At 36.3% G+C, this 18244-nt stretch overlaps 1 protein-coding gene across 1 annotated transcript in view; it reads left to right on the forward strand.

Moving 5' to 3' along the window:
* HERC2 (E3 ubiquitin-protein ligase HERC2) overlaps positions 1 to 18244 on the forward strand; it is a 71531-nt gene that overhangs the window by 8543 nt on the left and 44744 nt on the right. Inside the window, exons 6-26 of the mRNA XM_085946474.1 lie at positions 377 to 634; positions 6921 to 7061; positions 7157 to 7297; positions 7961 to 8081; positions 8167 to 8413; positions 8544 to 8757; positions 8839 to 8957; positions 9532 to 9745; positions 9904 to 10001; positions 10210 to 10347; positions 11055 to 11160; positions 11255 to 11372; positions 12424 to 12634; positions 14492 to 14624; positions 14709 to 14794; positions 16152 to 16231; positions 16401 to 16579; positions 16827 to 17014; positions 17165 to 17375; positions 17465 to 17545; positions 18049 to 18199. Of these exons, the coding sequence (XP_085802600.1) occupies positions 377 to 634; positions 6921 to 7061; positions 7157 to 7297; positions 7961 to 8081; positions 8167 to 8413; positions 8544 to 8757; positions 8839 to 8957; positions 9532 to 9745; positions 9904 to 10001; positions 10210 to 10347; positions 11055 to 11160; positions 11255 to 11372; positions 12424 to 12634; positions 14492 to 14624; positions 14709 to 14794; positions 16152 to 16231; positions 16401 to 16579; positions 16827 to 17014; positions 17165 to 17375; positions 17465 to 17545; positions 18049 to 18199 (3235 nt within the window). The remainder of the gene's footprint in view (positions 1 to 376; positions 635 to 6920; positions 7062 to 7156; positions 7298 to 7960; positions 8082 to 8166; positions 8414 to 8543; positions 8758 to 8838; positions 8958 to 9531; positions 9746 to 9903; positions 10002 to 10209; positions 10348 to 11054; positions 11161 to 11254; positions 11373 to 12423; positions 12635 to 14491; positions 14625 to 14708; positions 14795 to 16151; positions 16232 to 16400; positions 16580 to 16826; positions 17015 to 17164; positions 17376 to 17464; positions 17546 to 18048; positions 18200 to 18244) is intronic.

The following is an 18244-nucleotide window of genomic DNA, read 5'->3' on the forward strand; positions in this document are numbered from 1 at the left end:
AAAGTCAATGGATATATTATATTATTACTAATATAACAATAAACATAACATTATATGGACGCATGTTGAATTTTTATGACAAATTATGTTTTGTTTTGCACGTGTCGTTTGCACGCGTCACGTAGTCACGATCTTTCTAGACCATGCCTCAGCTGAAGTAGCCTTACGATCAAAGAATAGTAGTTTTTGTTCAAGCAAAACTTTAAATGTACTCATGTTGTATGATTTTTGAACTCAGTGACTTTGCAGATAGCCGATAAAACATTACATCATTAGACATTGTTACCTGTTGCAATTTTGTATTTACCTTAGAATATATTATTTCTTATTTGATAGTGTACGTACTCGTAGTGTAGATATAAATTTACCTATTCAGCTGGAGAGCCGTCTTGGCCCGGGTGGGAGCGCGAGCTGCGCTCCGAATGGCGTTGGGAGTGGCTCGACGTGCTTGGCGCGGTGGAGACGCTCGCGACGAATGCGCTGCTCTTCTGCGAGATGCCTTAGCTGCAGTGCAAGCCTTGCCCGCCCTCGCTTTGTACCCCTCCATTACCGGGAATGAGGGACAATCTGGTGATGATCTCTGGCCGGAGCTGGTTGATACTGCAGTTGATTTTTTGCATCAACTGGTCACTGGGTGAGGATTTACATAAACGTTTATTTACCATTATATATTATCTTCCAGTAATAATTGTTGTTCATAATATAAGCTTAAAAAATTTATGAATAGTTTTTTTTTTGCTTCACCCACATTTATTGCTATATCTATTGCTTTTTCTACTCCCAAAATGACCAAGTGATAACGTGTTAGCGTGTATAATGTTGTGGGTCCCGGGTTTGAATTCCGGGTCTGGAAAATTCACATGTAGTTTTTCAATATGTGTTTGGACTCAAGAGTATGAATAAGTCAAGGAAGTGGCTAGCATCCATTTCTCGTAAAAACAATAATCTGTCCCAACCCCAAATGACCCTTTTAGGATCTAACATAGTGATATAATGTAAAATTACTTCTGCAGTGTTTGTATATGTTACACCGAATGTGCGAAATTGACTATTACATGAAATGGGCAAAATTTTGGCTAATTCATGTAATAGTCAAGCCTGTTGCATTATTCATGAATTATCTAATTTCAATATATATTTTTTACAAAAAGACTGTATTTTTAAAAAAGGACCTTTTTAAATTTACGTCATATAACTACATTAACCCGGCCGGCGCCGATGTCACACACCTTGTACAAATCGGCCAAATTCGCAATGCGCATGTGTATAAATCGATGCCACCGCGTCCATATTTATCATACGGGACTGATTTTTTCACGTAAATTTGGCCTGATTTGTCCTTCTCCTGCCACCTATGACATATTTTAAAAGCATTGGTTCTAAATATAAAATAATCACCAAAGTTTCGAACCAATTCGTACGGCCAAGTTTTGCCGGTCGACAGAAATCAGTTTGAACTGCGCGCCGCGACTGCGCAGTATACGACAGACTTTCAACCGAGCGGGCCATTGCGCGGGATTGTATTTATCGCATACAAGTTGAATATTTACCGCAATCGTTGATAAATATTTTTTTGCTGTCTGGTGTACTTATCACATTAAAACTGGCATGATTAACTATTGAACGTATGATTTTATTTTATCGCGATTTTTAAAATACTTTTTGTACTGTCTATCGTGTCCCATTTTAGTGAATGTGAAAATTAATACTGATATCAATAACTATGGTGTGTGAGTTTAATGGTTTCTGTGATTTGGCGTTTCTTAATACTGTAGTTAAACATTTTAAAAACATTTCATAGTTTTATAGTGCGTACATATGGAGGAAGAAAATGTGCGTACTAATGAGATATTGGACTCAGATTATGACATGTCGGAAGAGGAATTGGAACAACATGAGACTGATCATGATGTTGACGATACGGACTCTGACGAGCCAATTGAATTTTTGCGGTCATGGAGAACTGGTCCGTATATTCCAATAGTTCACGAATTCAATGATTGTCGATCTGGCGTGACATCGAACGACTTGGACGAATCCTCTCCCGAATGTCTTTTCTTTGAACATTTTTTGAATAAAAATATAATGTCGGAAATAGTGAACCAAACGAATACATTTTTTAACCATTCGTACAGTGCGGGAGACCTCGGACCGAAATCGCGGTCACACAATTGGACAGACACGTCAGTGCCGGAGTTGTATACATTTTTTGCCGTATCAATGCTGATGACTCGAAATAAGCACACGTCGATAGAGGAACATTGGAGTACCGATCCTTACCTGCATGCAGACATTTTTGGGAAAATAATGGCTAGAAATCGATACCAACTTATTTTACAAATGCTTCATTTTTCTGATCCTAGTGTGACCGCCTCAAATGATAGACTAGCTAAAATTAGATTACTGTTAGAACACACAAGAACAATTTTTAGGGAAACGATGATACCGTATCAGAATCTTTGCATAGATGAGAGCATAATCGTGTTTAAGGGTAGATTAATTTTTAAACAATTCATTCCTTCCAAAAGACATCGATTTGGAATAAAAATGTCTGTGATGTGTGACGTAATGACAGGATATATTATTGACTTTATAATTTATTGTGGGGAAGGGACTGACATACAAGACAATGAAAATCTCGGTATTTCCGGTGCGGTAGTGACAACGCTAATGAAAGACTATATCGGGAAAGGTCACACCTTATGGTGTGATAACTGGTATTCGAGTCCGGCGCTCTTTAAATACCTTCACTCTCACAAAACGAATGCTTGCGGTACAGTGAGAAAAAATCGTAAAGATATGCCAGAGTTCAGCAAACTGAAAAAGGGAGATACCGAGGCTAAGTACAATAGTCCACTTTTGGCTCTGAAATGGCACGATAGGAGGGATGTTCACATGCTATCCACCCTCCACGATGCATCATTTGGACCAACGGGAAAAGTGAACTATAGAACTGGCGAAAACATTGAAAAACCAAAATGTGTTATAGATTATAACAAAAATATGGGTACGTTAGATAAGTCCGACATGATGCGTAGCAACTTGTCGTGTATGAGAAAATCGATCAAGTGGTATAAAAAGGTCGCATTCCACATGATCGACTTATATTTATTAAATGCTTTTTATTTATATAAATTTATTAAATCTGACAAAAAAACATTGGGCGATTTTCAACTCTGTGTAATAAAACAACTAGTGGACAAATATTGTGTGAGAATTTCAAATGCACCCCTGCCTAAGCCGACAGCGTCAACTAGCGATAATCCCGTACGATTATTGCCCAAAAGTGCAACGGGACATTTGCCAGAATACATTTTACCGACACAAAATACCGATAAGCCTAGAAGAAGATGTTTCGTATGCGGGAATTCTAAAAAAAATCCGAAAAAAACAAAACTCTCTCGCTATATGTGCCCAACGTGTGATGTTGCGTTATGTCTGTCACCTTGCTTTAAAATATATCACACATCTAAAGAATTTTAAAATAGGTTTATTATTGTATTTGTTTTTTTTTTTAATATGTGAGTTCGTGTTAATTTATCAATAATATTCAATAAGTGAAGTGTTTGTGTAGTTTAAATATATTATAAGGGTCCCCTTTATATTTGTTTACGACTCAGCCCGAAGACATTAATATGTGATTTATCGATATGCACTTGAAAATTAGTAACGCTCGATTCGTGGGAACGTATGCACAAGTGTCGAAATATTACACACCGCGCAGAGCTCTAACTAGTTGCTACAAAATGGCGACTTGCGGTAAGTTCTTTCAAATTTGGATAGCATTCGTTTGTTCGAGTGTTTCTGATATTATAACTGATTTATTACGGTTTTTTAGTGTGTCGAAATTATCTTAATGGCTTTGGGTTCTCGACTGGAGCTGTGACATATTTTTTATTGCTTTTTTTAGTATAGAACAAAGACGATAATGAAATTCATGCGTAGTTATGGTGCGTCATACGATTTTTGAGGCAGGTGCCGGGTTAAATACATCCATACCTACATAAATTGCTATTCCCAAATTATTAAATTTTTATTTTATGAACTAGTCAATTTATCCGCAACTTAAAATTACAGAATTAAACACAGCATAAAATTGACCGATTAATGCAGTGGTGGCCAAATCGTGGTGCATGCGCCAAACGTGGCACATTGCATCTTTACATTCTTTTGAAGTAGGCGCCATAACTGAATCCATCTTCATATTTTCAACACCTCAGTGCTCTCATAGCATCAGTTCATTTAAAATGAAATTAAAACTGTTCATCTCTCAGTTAGAAAATGAGGATGTGAGTCAATTTCCACACAAGAGCAGAATGAATGTGCTGCGAATAATAGCGATTTGACCAAATATATTGAAAAAAATCAAGATATTGCGAGGGTTATTTGAAAGCCGTTTTCATGATTTTACTAAAGAAGAAAACTGCATGCTCGCATTTATAAACTCATTTTCACTTAGTGAACAAAATGTAATGCAGATGCCTAACGTTTGTAACATACAAATGGAACTGATTGATTTAAAAACAAATTCATTTTTGAAAATTAAATTTGATGAGCTTTTTCCAGGTCAAAATGCTTCTGACATAATTAATTTCTGGCGTTCAATATTCTGTGAACATTTCCCAGAGCTAAGAAAATTTTCAAAAAGTTATATATGGATCGACATACAGATGTAAACAAGCATCCATGAAATTGATTAAAAGCAAAACAAGGTCGCGAATAACTGATTCAAATTTGAAGAATTCTCTGTTGCTCTCAGTAACAAATTTAACACCAAACATTGAAAGACTAGCGAAATCCAAACGCTCAAAAACTCTCAGCGCTCTGTCCCGCTCAAAGCTCTCTCTCTCTTATCACATCCAACAACTGTAGTCCAGAGTTATCTTCACCAAACGACACTCTTCGGCAGCTGTAGCTCCACGACAGCGATCACCCTCTCGTCCAAGAGATCATTTCTGACTATTGTAGATTGGTGCTCCAATAAACGTGTGTTTTTTGAACTGGCATAAATTAATTAATTTAATTGCGTGATTTAGTTATTCCTTTCCCTCCCCTAAGCGAAGCAGATCCTACCCCATATCCCTATTTTCTAACCCCAACTGTGAACTTAAGAACGTAGAAAAAGTGCTTGAGTTGTATGGCGCATCTGAACTCGTCTGTGAAAAAAATTGGCGCATTGTATGCAAAAGGTTGGCCACCCCTGAATTAATAACTTATGTACTTTTACCCAATGTTCTAATCACATTTTTGACAGAATTTCTTTATCCAGATATGCCTAAATAATGTGTTTCTTAGATTCCAATACTATTCAGTGTTTTTTTGTATTCTACTAATTACGCCTTAAGTTTTTAAGCCTCTCTATTCAGTTGAAAATCACTGATCTCTTAAATCAGGTCTGGGCAAACTTTTTGGATGAAGGGCCAATATAAAATCAACGGCCGGCCGCAAGTAAAATACTATTTTTAGACATACATTATTTATTATGATCAGTTTTACCTTCAGTTTCGCCTGACCCGATGGAAATCCCTACTGTGTGTGGGTATTTTGGCCTCGAGGTCTATGCGCATACGGCGGTCAGAGCGACTGAAGCGATTCAATTAGATCCGCCTGACCGGATGGACTGACTAGATTGTGTGTGGCAAATCCCTTCAGTCGGAGCTCGACCAGCAGCCGTGTGGGACTTGTGCGTGATACTATTGATCGCGTTGTGTTTGTTCAGATTGTGTGTGGCAAATCCCTTCAGTCGGAAGCAGCCGTGTGGGACTTGTGCGTGATACTATTGATTGCGTTGTGTTTGTTTAACAAAATGGCGTCGTGATTCAACTTTTTATTACAATCCATTGAGATATCTAAAACACTAGAATCATTTGGTTCATAAAATCAAAATACTACTAAGTACAATAAAGGTAAACATAACGATTGTTATGATTTGCTTTTGAATAAAGGTTTGACGATTGAACTGACAGCTAATCATGATACAATCACAAAAAATATAAACAATTTACGTAGGTAGCTTATTCAGAAAAGAATTTTAAAAATTTCAAGCATCTGGCAGCGGGTGCGTCTGCTGATCAAGTTTATAAACCTAAACTATGGTATTATAATGAACTCATATTTCTGAAAGACCAAGAAGAGCCCCTGGACTCAACTTCGAGTATAGATATTTTTCTCCCATATTGTTCTCTTTTTGTTTTTTCCCCCTTGTATCTGTGCTAAGGCGGTGTAACACATTAGTTCAGTCTCATCCATATGCGTGTTCACTCCTTGCAATAGATCAATCAGAACTGACCACGCATCCGTTAAGGCCAAACTGAAGCAGTTTCACTTGTTCAGTTTTATCATGTAAAAATGTTTAATGTAAAGAATGAAACTGTTTTACATTTTTCAACATTTTTTTAATTTCAAGTGTTAATTTTGTAGTTGAGATTCTTAAATTTACTTGATCGTAAAGAATTTAAACAAAAAAAACATTTTTCGAGCAGGATCCTTACCTCATTGGACGCTAAAGACGCGCCTAGCGTGTAACAATTAGGTGACCCATTAGATATAATTAGCATCCTATTTAAATGTAATTAATTAGTAATTATCTAGTCAGCAGTCAATGTTGAATGTCAATGTCAAATGAATTTGTCCGAATTAAGAGTGTTGTAAAATTTGAAGATTTCTTCTCGAAATGGTGCAATTCATCTATATTCAAATTCAATTTTTAAAAAGGCATTAAAATGTAGAAAAAAGTAATCTCTTTTCAGAAATACGATTAAAGCTCGCGGGCCCCGCACGCAGAAATACTTGGCGGGCCGTAGTTTGCCCAGGCATGCTTTTGATCCATATCTCAATTAGTCCAAGTCAAGGAAAGAACACAATATTTTTCAAAAATGTTTTTATGCTCACTCAACACAATGGTTTTTAATATCATGCAGAGAGGCAGGATGCGCCATCGGTTCAGAGGATTGGCGTGTTGCTCTCTGCTTGACATTGGAGCTATGCATCCGTCAAGCCGAACTTCCTCGCATCTTGAAAGCAACATTTATTCTGCTGCAGTTACCTTCACATGATAACAGGTATGTGGGATATGTAGTTAAATTTTTTTTTAAATACATGTACCATTGGTTTTGTCACAACTGCTTGATGTGTATAATTTTTGTATATTTTGTAGGTTATGCCCAGAGGCATGCACGGCTCCTTTAGGTCCATTTTTGCAGCGTCTGTCAGAACTGCAGATTCCTCACTCTGAACTTCAGGAATCAAATGATTCGGATCGACTAATTGAACCCAGCCCCACACAAACCTACCTCAGGTAAATATCAGATTTATATTCATTTATTTTTATACATATGACTCCAGTATAGCAAAGGCTTAAATAAAAAGAGTGATACCTACTAAAAGTGATGCCAGGAAGCCGAAGTGCTCCCGGGTTGAGATGGAGTTGTTTTCAAATAAACTGATATGATATATTAAACTAATCCGTTAGTAATAGATTAGTGATAACTCAAAACGCCGCCCTCCACTAACATGGATGGTGTTTGTGCAGATGAGTCACGCGTACTTCAAGTACAGGTTCTAAATGATTTTAGAACTGATGTACACACTGATATATTATTGTGTCTTTATAATTTTGATTATTTTTTATTTAAGATTGAATATACACAAGATGTGAGAATGTAGCATACTTTATTAAAAATAAATAACATGGAAAAGCATCAAAAATATATCATTGTCGATTTGTGTTTTATTAGTACTTATTTCACAAAAAAATTATATATACTCAAGACTTGTTTTGTCCTGACGGAGATAATTGAGAATGTCCATCAGGACGAAACTGCCCTTACGTGAAATAAGTACTAATAATTTATGTCATTTAAAGAGTTTGCTATTTCTAATATATCGATGTAGTATGTATCTACATCGATAGATATAATAATATGTCTATTTCAACATTTAACTTAATTTCCTTTTGCAGATCCCTGGAAATGCCTATGGCAGATAGTGCGGTGAACGTTCGTGCGGCCGGTGTCGCCATTTTGTGTCATCTCGATAGATTAGCCAGTCCATTACTGCCACCTGTCATCGAACCCTCTGAGGTTAATAGCTCATTTAATCACTTTTATTTTTCATATTATTCTTAGATTACCGCATACAATATTAAAATGAATATTTTATGTGTAGTTTGAGGAACCGCCTCTTCAAGAAGTGTTGTCCATCTGTACATCGCCACAACCAGTTCCGGCAGCATCCACCAGTAGCGCCCCGGCACAGCCGTCTCCCCATTCGTCTGCCCCCCTCGCACCTGTGGCTTTGGGAGGATTGAGAGTGAGACAGATTGCCTGCGCTGAACTCTTAGCTCTACTTTTGGCCGAAGACGGATGCCTCTATTCGCTGCCTTATGATACACTCAAGCTGCATCCTGTATTAGGTAACTGTTAATGTCATTAAATGCTATGCTAATGCCTTACATTAATATGTAGTATCAATATGTTTGACTGAATCCAATTATTTCATTTAATTATGGCATGCGAATCATTGTACAACTTTTAAACTTTCAGGAGTGGAAGAAGAGCGGATTGTTCAAATATCTTGTCATCTTCGTGGTCGTCAATATCTAGCTGCGGGGGCACGCGGTGGTGCTTGGTCATGGGGCTGCGGAAGATGCGGTCAGTTGGGCCTGGGACAATCTGTGAAGGCACGCGACCGACCTGTCAGGATTCCTGGTCTTAGAGACAGGAAGGTTAAAACCGTATCCGCTGGGCCGTATTCAAGGTTCGTATAAATCCTACGTGTCAATTTTTTCGTAATATTTTATAAACGACTTTCATACCTAAGCGTTGTTATTGTTTACAGTGCCGCCATCACATTGAAAGGAAATTTGTATATCTGGGGAGTGTGGGGTCCGCGGTTGATACACGTCCCTGAAATTGTTCAGATGCCTACCGGTGAAAAGGTGCTTGATATTTCAATCGGTATGTATTTGTTTAAATTTTACAACAGTTATTTATTTTACATTAAAGCGTAAAAACTGAGTCATGTATAAATAATTGTAGATACGTGTCCCGAGATGGATTAAATATATTATAACAGGGGCTTGTTGGTTTTATTCAACTACATTGCTATTACCTTGGTCTGTAAGTGTTTTGTAAGACGAGCAAAACTTTTCATGAAATTCATTTGTATGCGAGTGATTTTGATTACAAACACATATCTGGCAGATACCTGCAGATTACACTCTTGTCAATTATATCGAAAAAACTCAAATGCTTTTCTGATAGCCAAACGTTAGTAATACTGGCTAGACTGATTCAGGATGATAAACTAAATTATTATATTTTTATCAGTAGAAATAAGACGAATTAAAACTTTCTGAAATTGATTTTTAAAAAATGTGGCTGTTGGAGTAGGAAAATTCAATTCATAGCGGACCTTTCGGTTATTTTAACAATAAATTTTTTGAAACATTTAATTGTTATCGTAATTATGCATTTTATATCTTTTATAATTTATAAAGCAGGTATAATAATAATTGTATTTCTCTTTAAGGGTGGGTTGACGAATTAGCCCTGTGCTGTTCGGTGTCCGGTAAGATGTTTGTTTGGGGCGAGTGTATTGCGGGCGGAATGACATCACCCACTGACGCTGAAGTTCCCCCCGCGTTGTCGGAAGGTGCAGGCCCTGCTGCTATGCAATTTTTTCCGATCGGGGGTGCTGTGAAAGTTTATTGTGGCCCTCTTATACATGCTGCCTTAACAGACAGGTTTGTGCTTGTGCACTATCTTTTTATCAACCTAATAAATTATTAGACTACTTTGATAAGAAACAGTGTATTTCAGGAGAGATCTTTGATAGCAATAAAATTAATGTTTGCAGTAACGATTGTCAGTTTGAAACACTATATTTATTCTTTATTTCCAGAGGGCGTGTGTACACTTGGAACAAGGTGAATTCCTTCAAACTGAGCCGTGGATCAATTGATGATAGCCTAACACCAAAATTAGTTCCTGGTTTACAAGGTATTTGTTACTTTTTTTGAACCTAATATCTAATAGACAAGCTTGTAATATCATTGGTTAGTTATACCCAACCAAAAAAAATATTTTGTAATTAACAAACATGGTTTTTGGCTCACAATAATCAATCAGTGCTCATTTCAAAGATGGTATATTAAATGTCCTCAACGATGCTCGCATTCCTCCCTTTCTAAACGAGATAATGTTTCAGGTAAAAATGTGATATCCCTGTCAATGGGACTGACAAGTATAATGGCTGTGACTTCGGATGGTGAACTATGGAGTTGGGGCGATTCACAGCAAATCCCATCAAAGATTGACTGTACTGCAGACAATTTCTCCGTTATTGGTATGTTTATTTTGACTCTGGGTCCTAGGAATATAGTTGTAAGCTCAATGCATATGTCGGCAACCTTATTGCCGTATAGGATGCATAATAAATATATTTTTAGACTGCTGTCAATTTTAAAAATCTTAATAGAACAGTTTAAATTAGTTTTATATTTTTTGCTCAATTTATGCTTTTATGAAGAATCAATTACTCCGTGTTACTGTGATTTACATGGTGTCTTGTAGTTATTTCGGGTTATCTACTAGCACAATACAATCATTAAGATGTGTAGTCTCGGTATTAGCTGTTTATAGCGGACTTTATAGCCCAATGAGCAAAGGACTAACTTCTCGTACTAGGGGTTTCAAATCTGATTCTCAGTGAGGATATAATAAATCTATGTGATTTTCTCAAATTTGGGTGATTCTGTGCTATGTGGTATTGCGTAAGGACACTTTTTAAAAATGTTATAATAAATGTTAAACAAAATGATACCATGTTAATATGCTGAGATCATCTGTGCAGAATTGAAAATAAAACATTCATATTCTAATGGATTGAAATTGATATTCCATCAAATACCCTTGGTTGATAGTATTAATATTAAAAACATTCATAATCGGTATTAATTTTATTCTGTTGATGAATATTAATTAATATAAAACCAGTACATACGTAACCTGACAAGATATCAAGTTTTGAAAAAATACTGTAACCAATTGCAGGAGTAAGTTGTGGTCCTGCACAGGCGCTCGTTTGGAATGAAGTGATTGCACCAAAGCTGCCGTCAGCCCTCCCATTTATTCTCGACCTCACTGAACCTACATTCAAGTGAGTGTTTTCAGTACAATTTTGTATTTAAAAAATTATTGCACTCTTATTCTTATCACTATGAATATGTGATTGAAAAACTTGTCTGTTTCAGGCAACTAGAACGGCTTCTATGGGTATGCGGGGGAGCCAGTTCACAACCTCCATCTTGGTTATCCTCTCAAGAAACAGAATGTGTTGCCGTTTCATGTCTTAATATTCTCAGACTACAGGTATTATTTGATTTGTTTCAATATGCTCTTCTCTTCTATTGGTGCCGTCTTCCATTGAAGGTTGACGACCAAATTGCAGTACATCTCCCAATCCTGGGTCAGTCCTATCAGATCATCATAGTCTTGGACACTGAGCCAGTTAGGTAGGTTGTCTAGCCAAGAGAATCTTCTTCTGCTTACACTGTCTATCTTTCCCTCTATTATGAGCTGTAATAAATCAAATTTCGGTACTGTTCGGTTATACCGGAGGCAGCGGAAAACGCATTTTGAAAATAGCCGATAAACTGGATTATTTGTTAGTTTGGGTTAGTTTAGGTTCGGTTAGGTTGGGTTAGGTTAGGTTAGGTTAGGTTAGGTTTGGTTAGGTTAACCTAACAAATAATCCAGTTTATCGGCTATCTTCAAAATGCGTTTTCCGCTGCCTCCGGTATAACCGAACAGTACCCAAATTTCTCTTTGCTAAAAATATGTATGAAATATTTAGGCTATAAGTTCTCTTGGTTTTACTTGTCTCAAAATCTTCACATTGGTGATCTGAGGAAATCCAGGAAATCCTCATCGTATGCCAATACAGCAACATCTCGAATGCAATATGTAATACTAATGATCTATATATATATTTATGTTATCCACCAGCATGTAGTATTCCATGAAATAGTACCATTTCTCTACAAATGTTTCTTGACGTCTCGAGATAGTGGTGTTTTTTTTATATAGGGTAATAGCACGACATTCTCTTTTATCAAAGATCAGTCTATGGTATAGAGTACTTTGCAGTGTTGCCAGACGAAATTGTCAAAATTTTACAATAATTACTTTTATAAAATATTTTATGCAGTGTAATAAATATCTCTCGTCTTTTAATAAACTAATGTTCTTAAAAGAAATGCTATAACACATTTGATAAAATATGTTTGTCAAAGATTTATTAGGTCATAGACATTGGCAATGTAAAAGTTAGAATCTTGAATCATATAATAATTTAATCATAGTATATAATTTGGACATAAGTAGTACCTCTTTCTCTAATATTTTGTTAAAATTGCTTTAGTTGGAAGGCGTGCTAGCGAGCGGGGGCAACAAACGTGTGGAGTGGTCGGGTGGTGTGCGTGCCGCTGTATGTGCATTGGCGGGGGGCAGTCCTTCGACAATCGGAGCATCCGCTCGAGACGCAGCGCAGAAAGTGATGAGGCGAGGGTGGCCGGTTCTGTTACCCACCTCTGCTGAACGAGCGACTTTACTCTCTTCTTTGTTACCGCAAGGTCAGTCCTTGACAAGTCATCATTATTGCTCAAAGACTAAGAGTATGGACACCTGCAGAGCTATTAGTCATTGGTTTATTTCACTGGATCCACTGTATTCGAACATGAAAAACTAATGAATAAATGGGCATTTTAACTTATATTATATTTTAACATCATATAAATTATGGTAACTATAGTGGAACAATTTAACCATGCATGTTCATGGTTAATGTTCATGGCAGATGCGATTTTTTCTACTGCACACAAATTACTTATCCCCTATTCCCAACATCACTTAAATCAAGCCTATTGCATCACTTTCTCTTGTTTGGCCTCGCTCCAGCTATGACTTATTTTCTGTCAAAACGATCTAAATTCACGCTAATGTGGTACATTTATAGTTAAATGTATTCCATCATTGTCAGTTGTAGTAGATCCACCAATATGTTTTTGTTATAAAATATAATTTCACACATAATAAGACACTTGTGGGCAGTGGCGGCTCGTGGATAAAATATTTGGGGGTGCTGCGGTTGATTAAAAATAAAAATAAATTTTTATTTGGATTATATTTTACTATTAACATCGAAATAAATATAAATAATTAATTATATTAATGATTAAAAGAAAGAACTTTGCTTTGCATAAATTGCTTGCAGAAATAAATTTTAACAACGTTAATAAATCATTATCGCTATATTTCTTTCCCCGCTGTGCTGTGCGCGCTCACGTGCGACGCAGAAATGGAGAAATACTGAAATCGGACTGTCTGACCGGTAGTACCGATTAGGCTTCCAGCTGCAAGCACCGCTCCCCGCGCCCCTCCTGCGCCTACTCGAGAATATTCTACTGAAATCGGTACTGTGCAAAATCAAGTACCTACCGCGGTGTATGATAATATTATTGGACATTGGATGTATCGGTGCGCGGGCGAGCTTATTACACGCTTAAATAATATTGATTTTTTCATATAATATACATAAATTTATATATATTATAATATTACATTTTTCTCAATTTGCTTGGGGGTGCTGCAGTTCCGCAGTGGATATGGATGAGCCACCACTGCATGTAGGACACGTTATCTTGTATACCTCGATAATACATTCATATTGAGGAGACAGTAAAAACCGTCTATATTTTAAATAGAATTTCGATATTTAAATAATGATAAAAAAATAAACTTTATGCAAAATGACAACGATTCGTTGACACGAATTACGCAGTTTTTGTCGCATTTTTTTTTAATGAGTAGACATGCTATGGGTGCGAGAATCTTACAGAGTTATATATTCGATAATACTAACATGTTCAACAAAAATCTAATTAAAAATCTAATTGATTTAAGTTTTGTACTATGTATTCCATTTGAGTCGTTTTTTGCAACCTAGGTTTCAAGTTTCGGCATCTTACGTCAGTGTGAATTTACCATTGGTGAGTGTGCATAGTGCCTGAAGATACTGAAGATACCAAATGGAATAGTACAAAACTAAAATCAATTAGAATTTCAATTCAAATTCCATCAAGTATCATCAAGCGTAAGAATTAATTTTCTGAAAATCTAATTTATAACCAAAATAAGATTTAAAAATTCTACAAGATAGCCCGATAATATTTCAGTTAGCTAGAAGTGAGATACCGAGTGAGATAATGTAATACAACAGATGCGGTATTTGTCGGTGATAGTGGCTACAGATAATGGTTTCCCTACTTTTTTGCATGCGAAGAAATGGTACCTCTGGATGCATCTCTCATGGTGGTTCCAATGTATGAGTACTAGTTTGCGATCTGTTATTTGTAAGTCGGGTGTATACAGATTTCCATAAGATAAACACAATTATGTTAGTCTTAAATTGAACGATTTCTTTTATTCAGGAGCCGAGGCAGGGTCTACGTCACCTGGAAAACGTTTCATGCGAGATTTGTTGGTGGGGGCTCTCTTGCAAGGTGGGGGGCTGCGAACAGCTCTTAGGAGGCATTTGCGTCCGCGGACACCGCGTCGTTCTTTGTGAGTGTTTGAGTCAAATAAAATTGATTACCATTATTGAAATATTGTGAACACGTTTGTCTTCATACGAGTTGTTTGTTTTAGGGATGATGATGATTTAGAAATGGAGGTGAGCAGTGATGAAGACTGGACGGGAGTGTCGCAGAATGATATGTCAGACCAGGCAGAGGGTAAGCCTAGAAGAAGTTGTCTTAGCAAATAATAGTATATATCGTCACCGTAGATGTCAAGGGAGCCAAGCCACAAATTTGGCGAAAATGAGTAAAGTACACAAAAGCATTTTAAAATCATCAAAGATGCAGTGGTCAATGGTTTTAATCCACAAAACTAAACTCTTTTGACTACCACACACGTGTGCCAACTGTACATTTCAATATTCAGTGGTCAAGAGATATAACACACATACCTATATTATTTTTTTTAGTTATTTGTTCAAAATAATAAAAAGATAACACCTCAAATTATATTCAATGTTCAAAGTTTCACCGTTATATCTTTAAAAACAAAAAAGTTCAAAAAAAAATGTTACTTTTTTTGTCACATAAAATCTTTGCGCACTTGTTTCTCAGCATTATGATTTTGTGGACTGGCTCTCTTGATATCTACGGCGACGGTATGTAAGTTAGTCATCAAAGCAAAATATCAACAGCAGGCTGCCATTTTGCTTTATTTTATAAAGAGTTGCCAATACAGAGAATATGAACTAAAAGGTTACTAATTATTCAACCATACTACAATCTTATCATTCTAGAATACATTGCTGTCAAATGTTGTATTATGTACATGAAGTTCAACGATTATTTATGCAAACACCAACCGAGAAGGAATGAATAATTTCCAAACATTTGCAATAATTATTGGTGGTTGATGGATTTTGAAAAGTGACAGCGATTTATCAATAAAGTGTACACGTTGATCGTGTTGCCACTTCCATAATAAGTATAAATTATGCATGGAATGCTTTAACTGTACATTTACAATTAAAACACTAATAAAACAACCATTGAAATATGTATAGTTTGTATTATCTGCTAATTTGTAATTATTCAATTTATATTGTGGAGTTTATTTTTACTATTGTTTGTCAATGTAAAATTATTTTAAAAATTCACTGAAAACTGAAATTTAAAAACACTTTCGATCGCCAAAGCCTACTTCTCCACTTTTATTTTGGTAAACTCGTTACCCTACTTTGAAAAGGTTCTAATTTCACTTGACCATGTTTTGAGCTATGAGCGTTTGAAATTTGGAATGGTCATATTTTCAATATAAAAAGACATATAGATAGAACTCCGGCATACTGCTAATTCCCATATTTGACAATAGATGACTCTGAAATGAACGTATATGATAGAATATGGCTAATGGAACGTTTTCACACCAAAAAATGATTTTAGGCCAAAATGTCAATTAGAACCTATCAACTATACATAGGGTTCATGATTAGTAAGTTTTCCATAACTTTGACATCTTTGGATTTGGCCCTTTAAACGATATTGTAGATAATAGATAATTAATTTTTTTTAGAATGTGATACTGATATGGATGATCCAGATGAAGAATTCACCGACAATGATCGATTAGATGCCATGCCCTTATTGCATTTGGTGAGTTTCGTAAATAAAAAAACAATTAATATTTACACTTACAGTTTGTCAAATAAGATTGTATTTTTACAACGTAAGTGTACATTCAATTTGATTAATTTATCAATATGTTTAGTTGAAGTAGACACAATCGAGATCTTCCTCATATTATATTAACATTATATTTCAGGTGAAACAGCTAATTCGCAGTACGAGCGCGACGACGCAGGCACGCCTGACAGAGTTGGGAGCATCGGGACAATTACCAGACACTGTGCAAAAAGATGAAACTCCTACGGATCCTTTCGGCGAGTCTGCGTCTGACTCTGAAATTAGTCCTACCTGTGATCTCTTACTGCAATATCAAAGGTGAAATGTTCATAATATATATTAAACTTTATTTAATTTCACTGAGACAATATAACTTGGCTTGTATATTACTTTCATCACAAATGCAAAATATAAATTATATAAAATAAATCTCTCTTCTACAAATCAAACTTTTTCATAGAAAGGTACACAATTAAAATTAAAATTTATTACATTACCTTTCAATAAACAGCATATTAAATGGGGTGATGTTCAAATAACCACAATTATATTGGTATACTTTCAGGTTGTTATTCTTGGAACTCCGTTCCCGATGGAGTAGTATTAGGCGAGGCGCGCGGGCCTTACTGGCCAGCCATGCATCGCTTGTTGCGCGCCACTCGGCCGCTACCCTGCAGCAGGCGCTCAAGCTCCTGCAGCAGCATAAGCATCTCATGCCCGCCGTCTGGCCTCTGCTCAGCGAGGACATCGTCGGTCAGTTCCACTTAACCATACTTTATACCGTATTTAATCACAATATTACCATGAATCAGAATTAATGTTACAATATTATTTTTACAGTGGGACACTTTTGATTTTTTTTGCTGTTTTCTGAAATGTTTTGTTATATTTACTTTTATTCAGGAAGCGTGGCGTGTGAACTGTGCTTGCTTCTGTGTATGGAGTCTCGAAGGTCAGCTCTGGCGGGATCGCCGGCATCCCTGCTGCCCCTGCTCGTGGCCTTAGACCGAGTGGCCACCGCGGCTCCGCCTTCTGTGCTCTTCGACAGAGACGATCTCACGTGGCCCAGTATCAAACTGTCAAGGCCCGATTCTCATTTGCCAATTTTAAGAAAGTGAGTCAGAAGAAAACATGTCTCATTTTTATTTCACTTTGTGCCATACATTATATTGGAATCTCCATTGTGATTTTTATTTTCACCAGGTGTGATGTTGAGAATGAAATCAAAGACGGCGGCATGTGGATCATAATATCCGGAAGAGTTTACGATGTCCAAGATTTCAGGTAAAATAATTTGAACTAGTTTAAATTAATAAGACTGAATAATAACAAGACCTAAATATGCAATATTCTTCAACGAATATATTAATACAGTAGAACCCCAGTTTTATATGCCCAGAATTCGCGTTTTCCTGGTATTTGCGTGTAGTTTCTCCATTCATCATTTACTACATTTTTCATTGTATTGTTTATATAATTTTTACGTTTCGTTTGTTAAGTTTTTTGTTGTTTCGTGTTTTTTGCTTACACCCATTTAAATAATGTCTCAGTACTATTACTCAGTACCATTTGTATGATTTTTTTTATTAAAAAATAAATTTTACTTTTCAATACGCCCAATTTACATTTTCCCTCTGCATACATACATATTTACATTTTTTTCATTCCCGCCAAAAACATAAAATCGGGGTTTCACTGTAGTATTATTATTTGGGATTTGATGTCTTATTTTTGTTGTAAATTGCAATGAGACTCATCTACTAGATGATTTAATGTGAAATGTTTAGATGCCGAGAAGACGGCACCGAGGAGTTGGTCCGCCACCTGGGCGGGCGAGATGCTACAGCGGCTCTTTCGGTTCCTCCGCATCGAAAACATCTTCCAAGACTGACAGCCGATTGCGTCGGAGTTCTTGAAATGTCAGAATGCACAGCACAAGTGAGATTTTTGTAATGTTAACTATATGCAGATGTAATATATCCA

This window comes from Rhyacophila brunnea, unplaced genomic scaffold, assembly GCF_057557595.1.
Source record: "Rhyacophila brunnea isolate RB1 unplaced genomic scaffold, BYU_Rbru_1.0 scaffold_2, whole genome shotgun sequence".
In the NCBI taxonomy this organism is placed as follows: domain Eukaryota; kingdom Metazoa; phylum Arthropoda; class Insecta; order Trichoptera; family Rhyacophilidae; genus Rhyacophila; species Rhyacophila brunnea.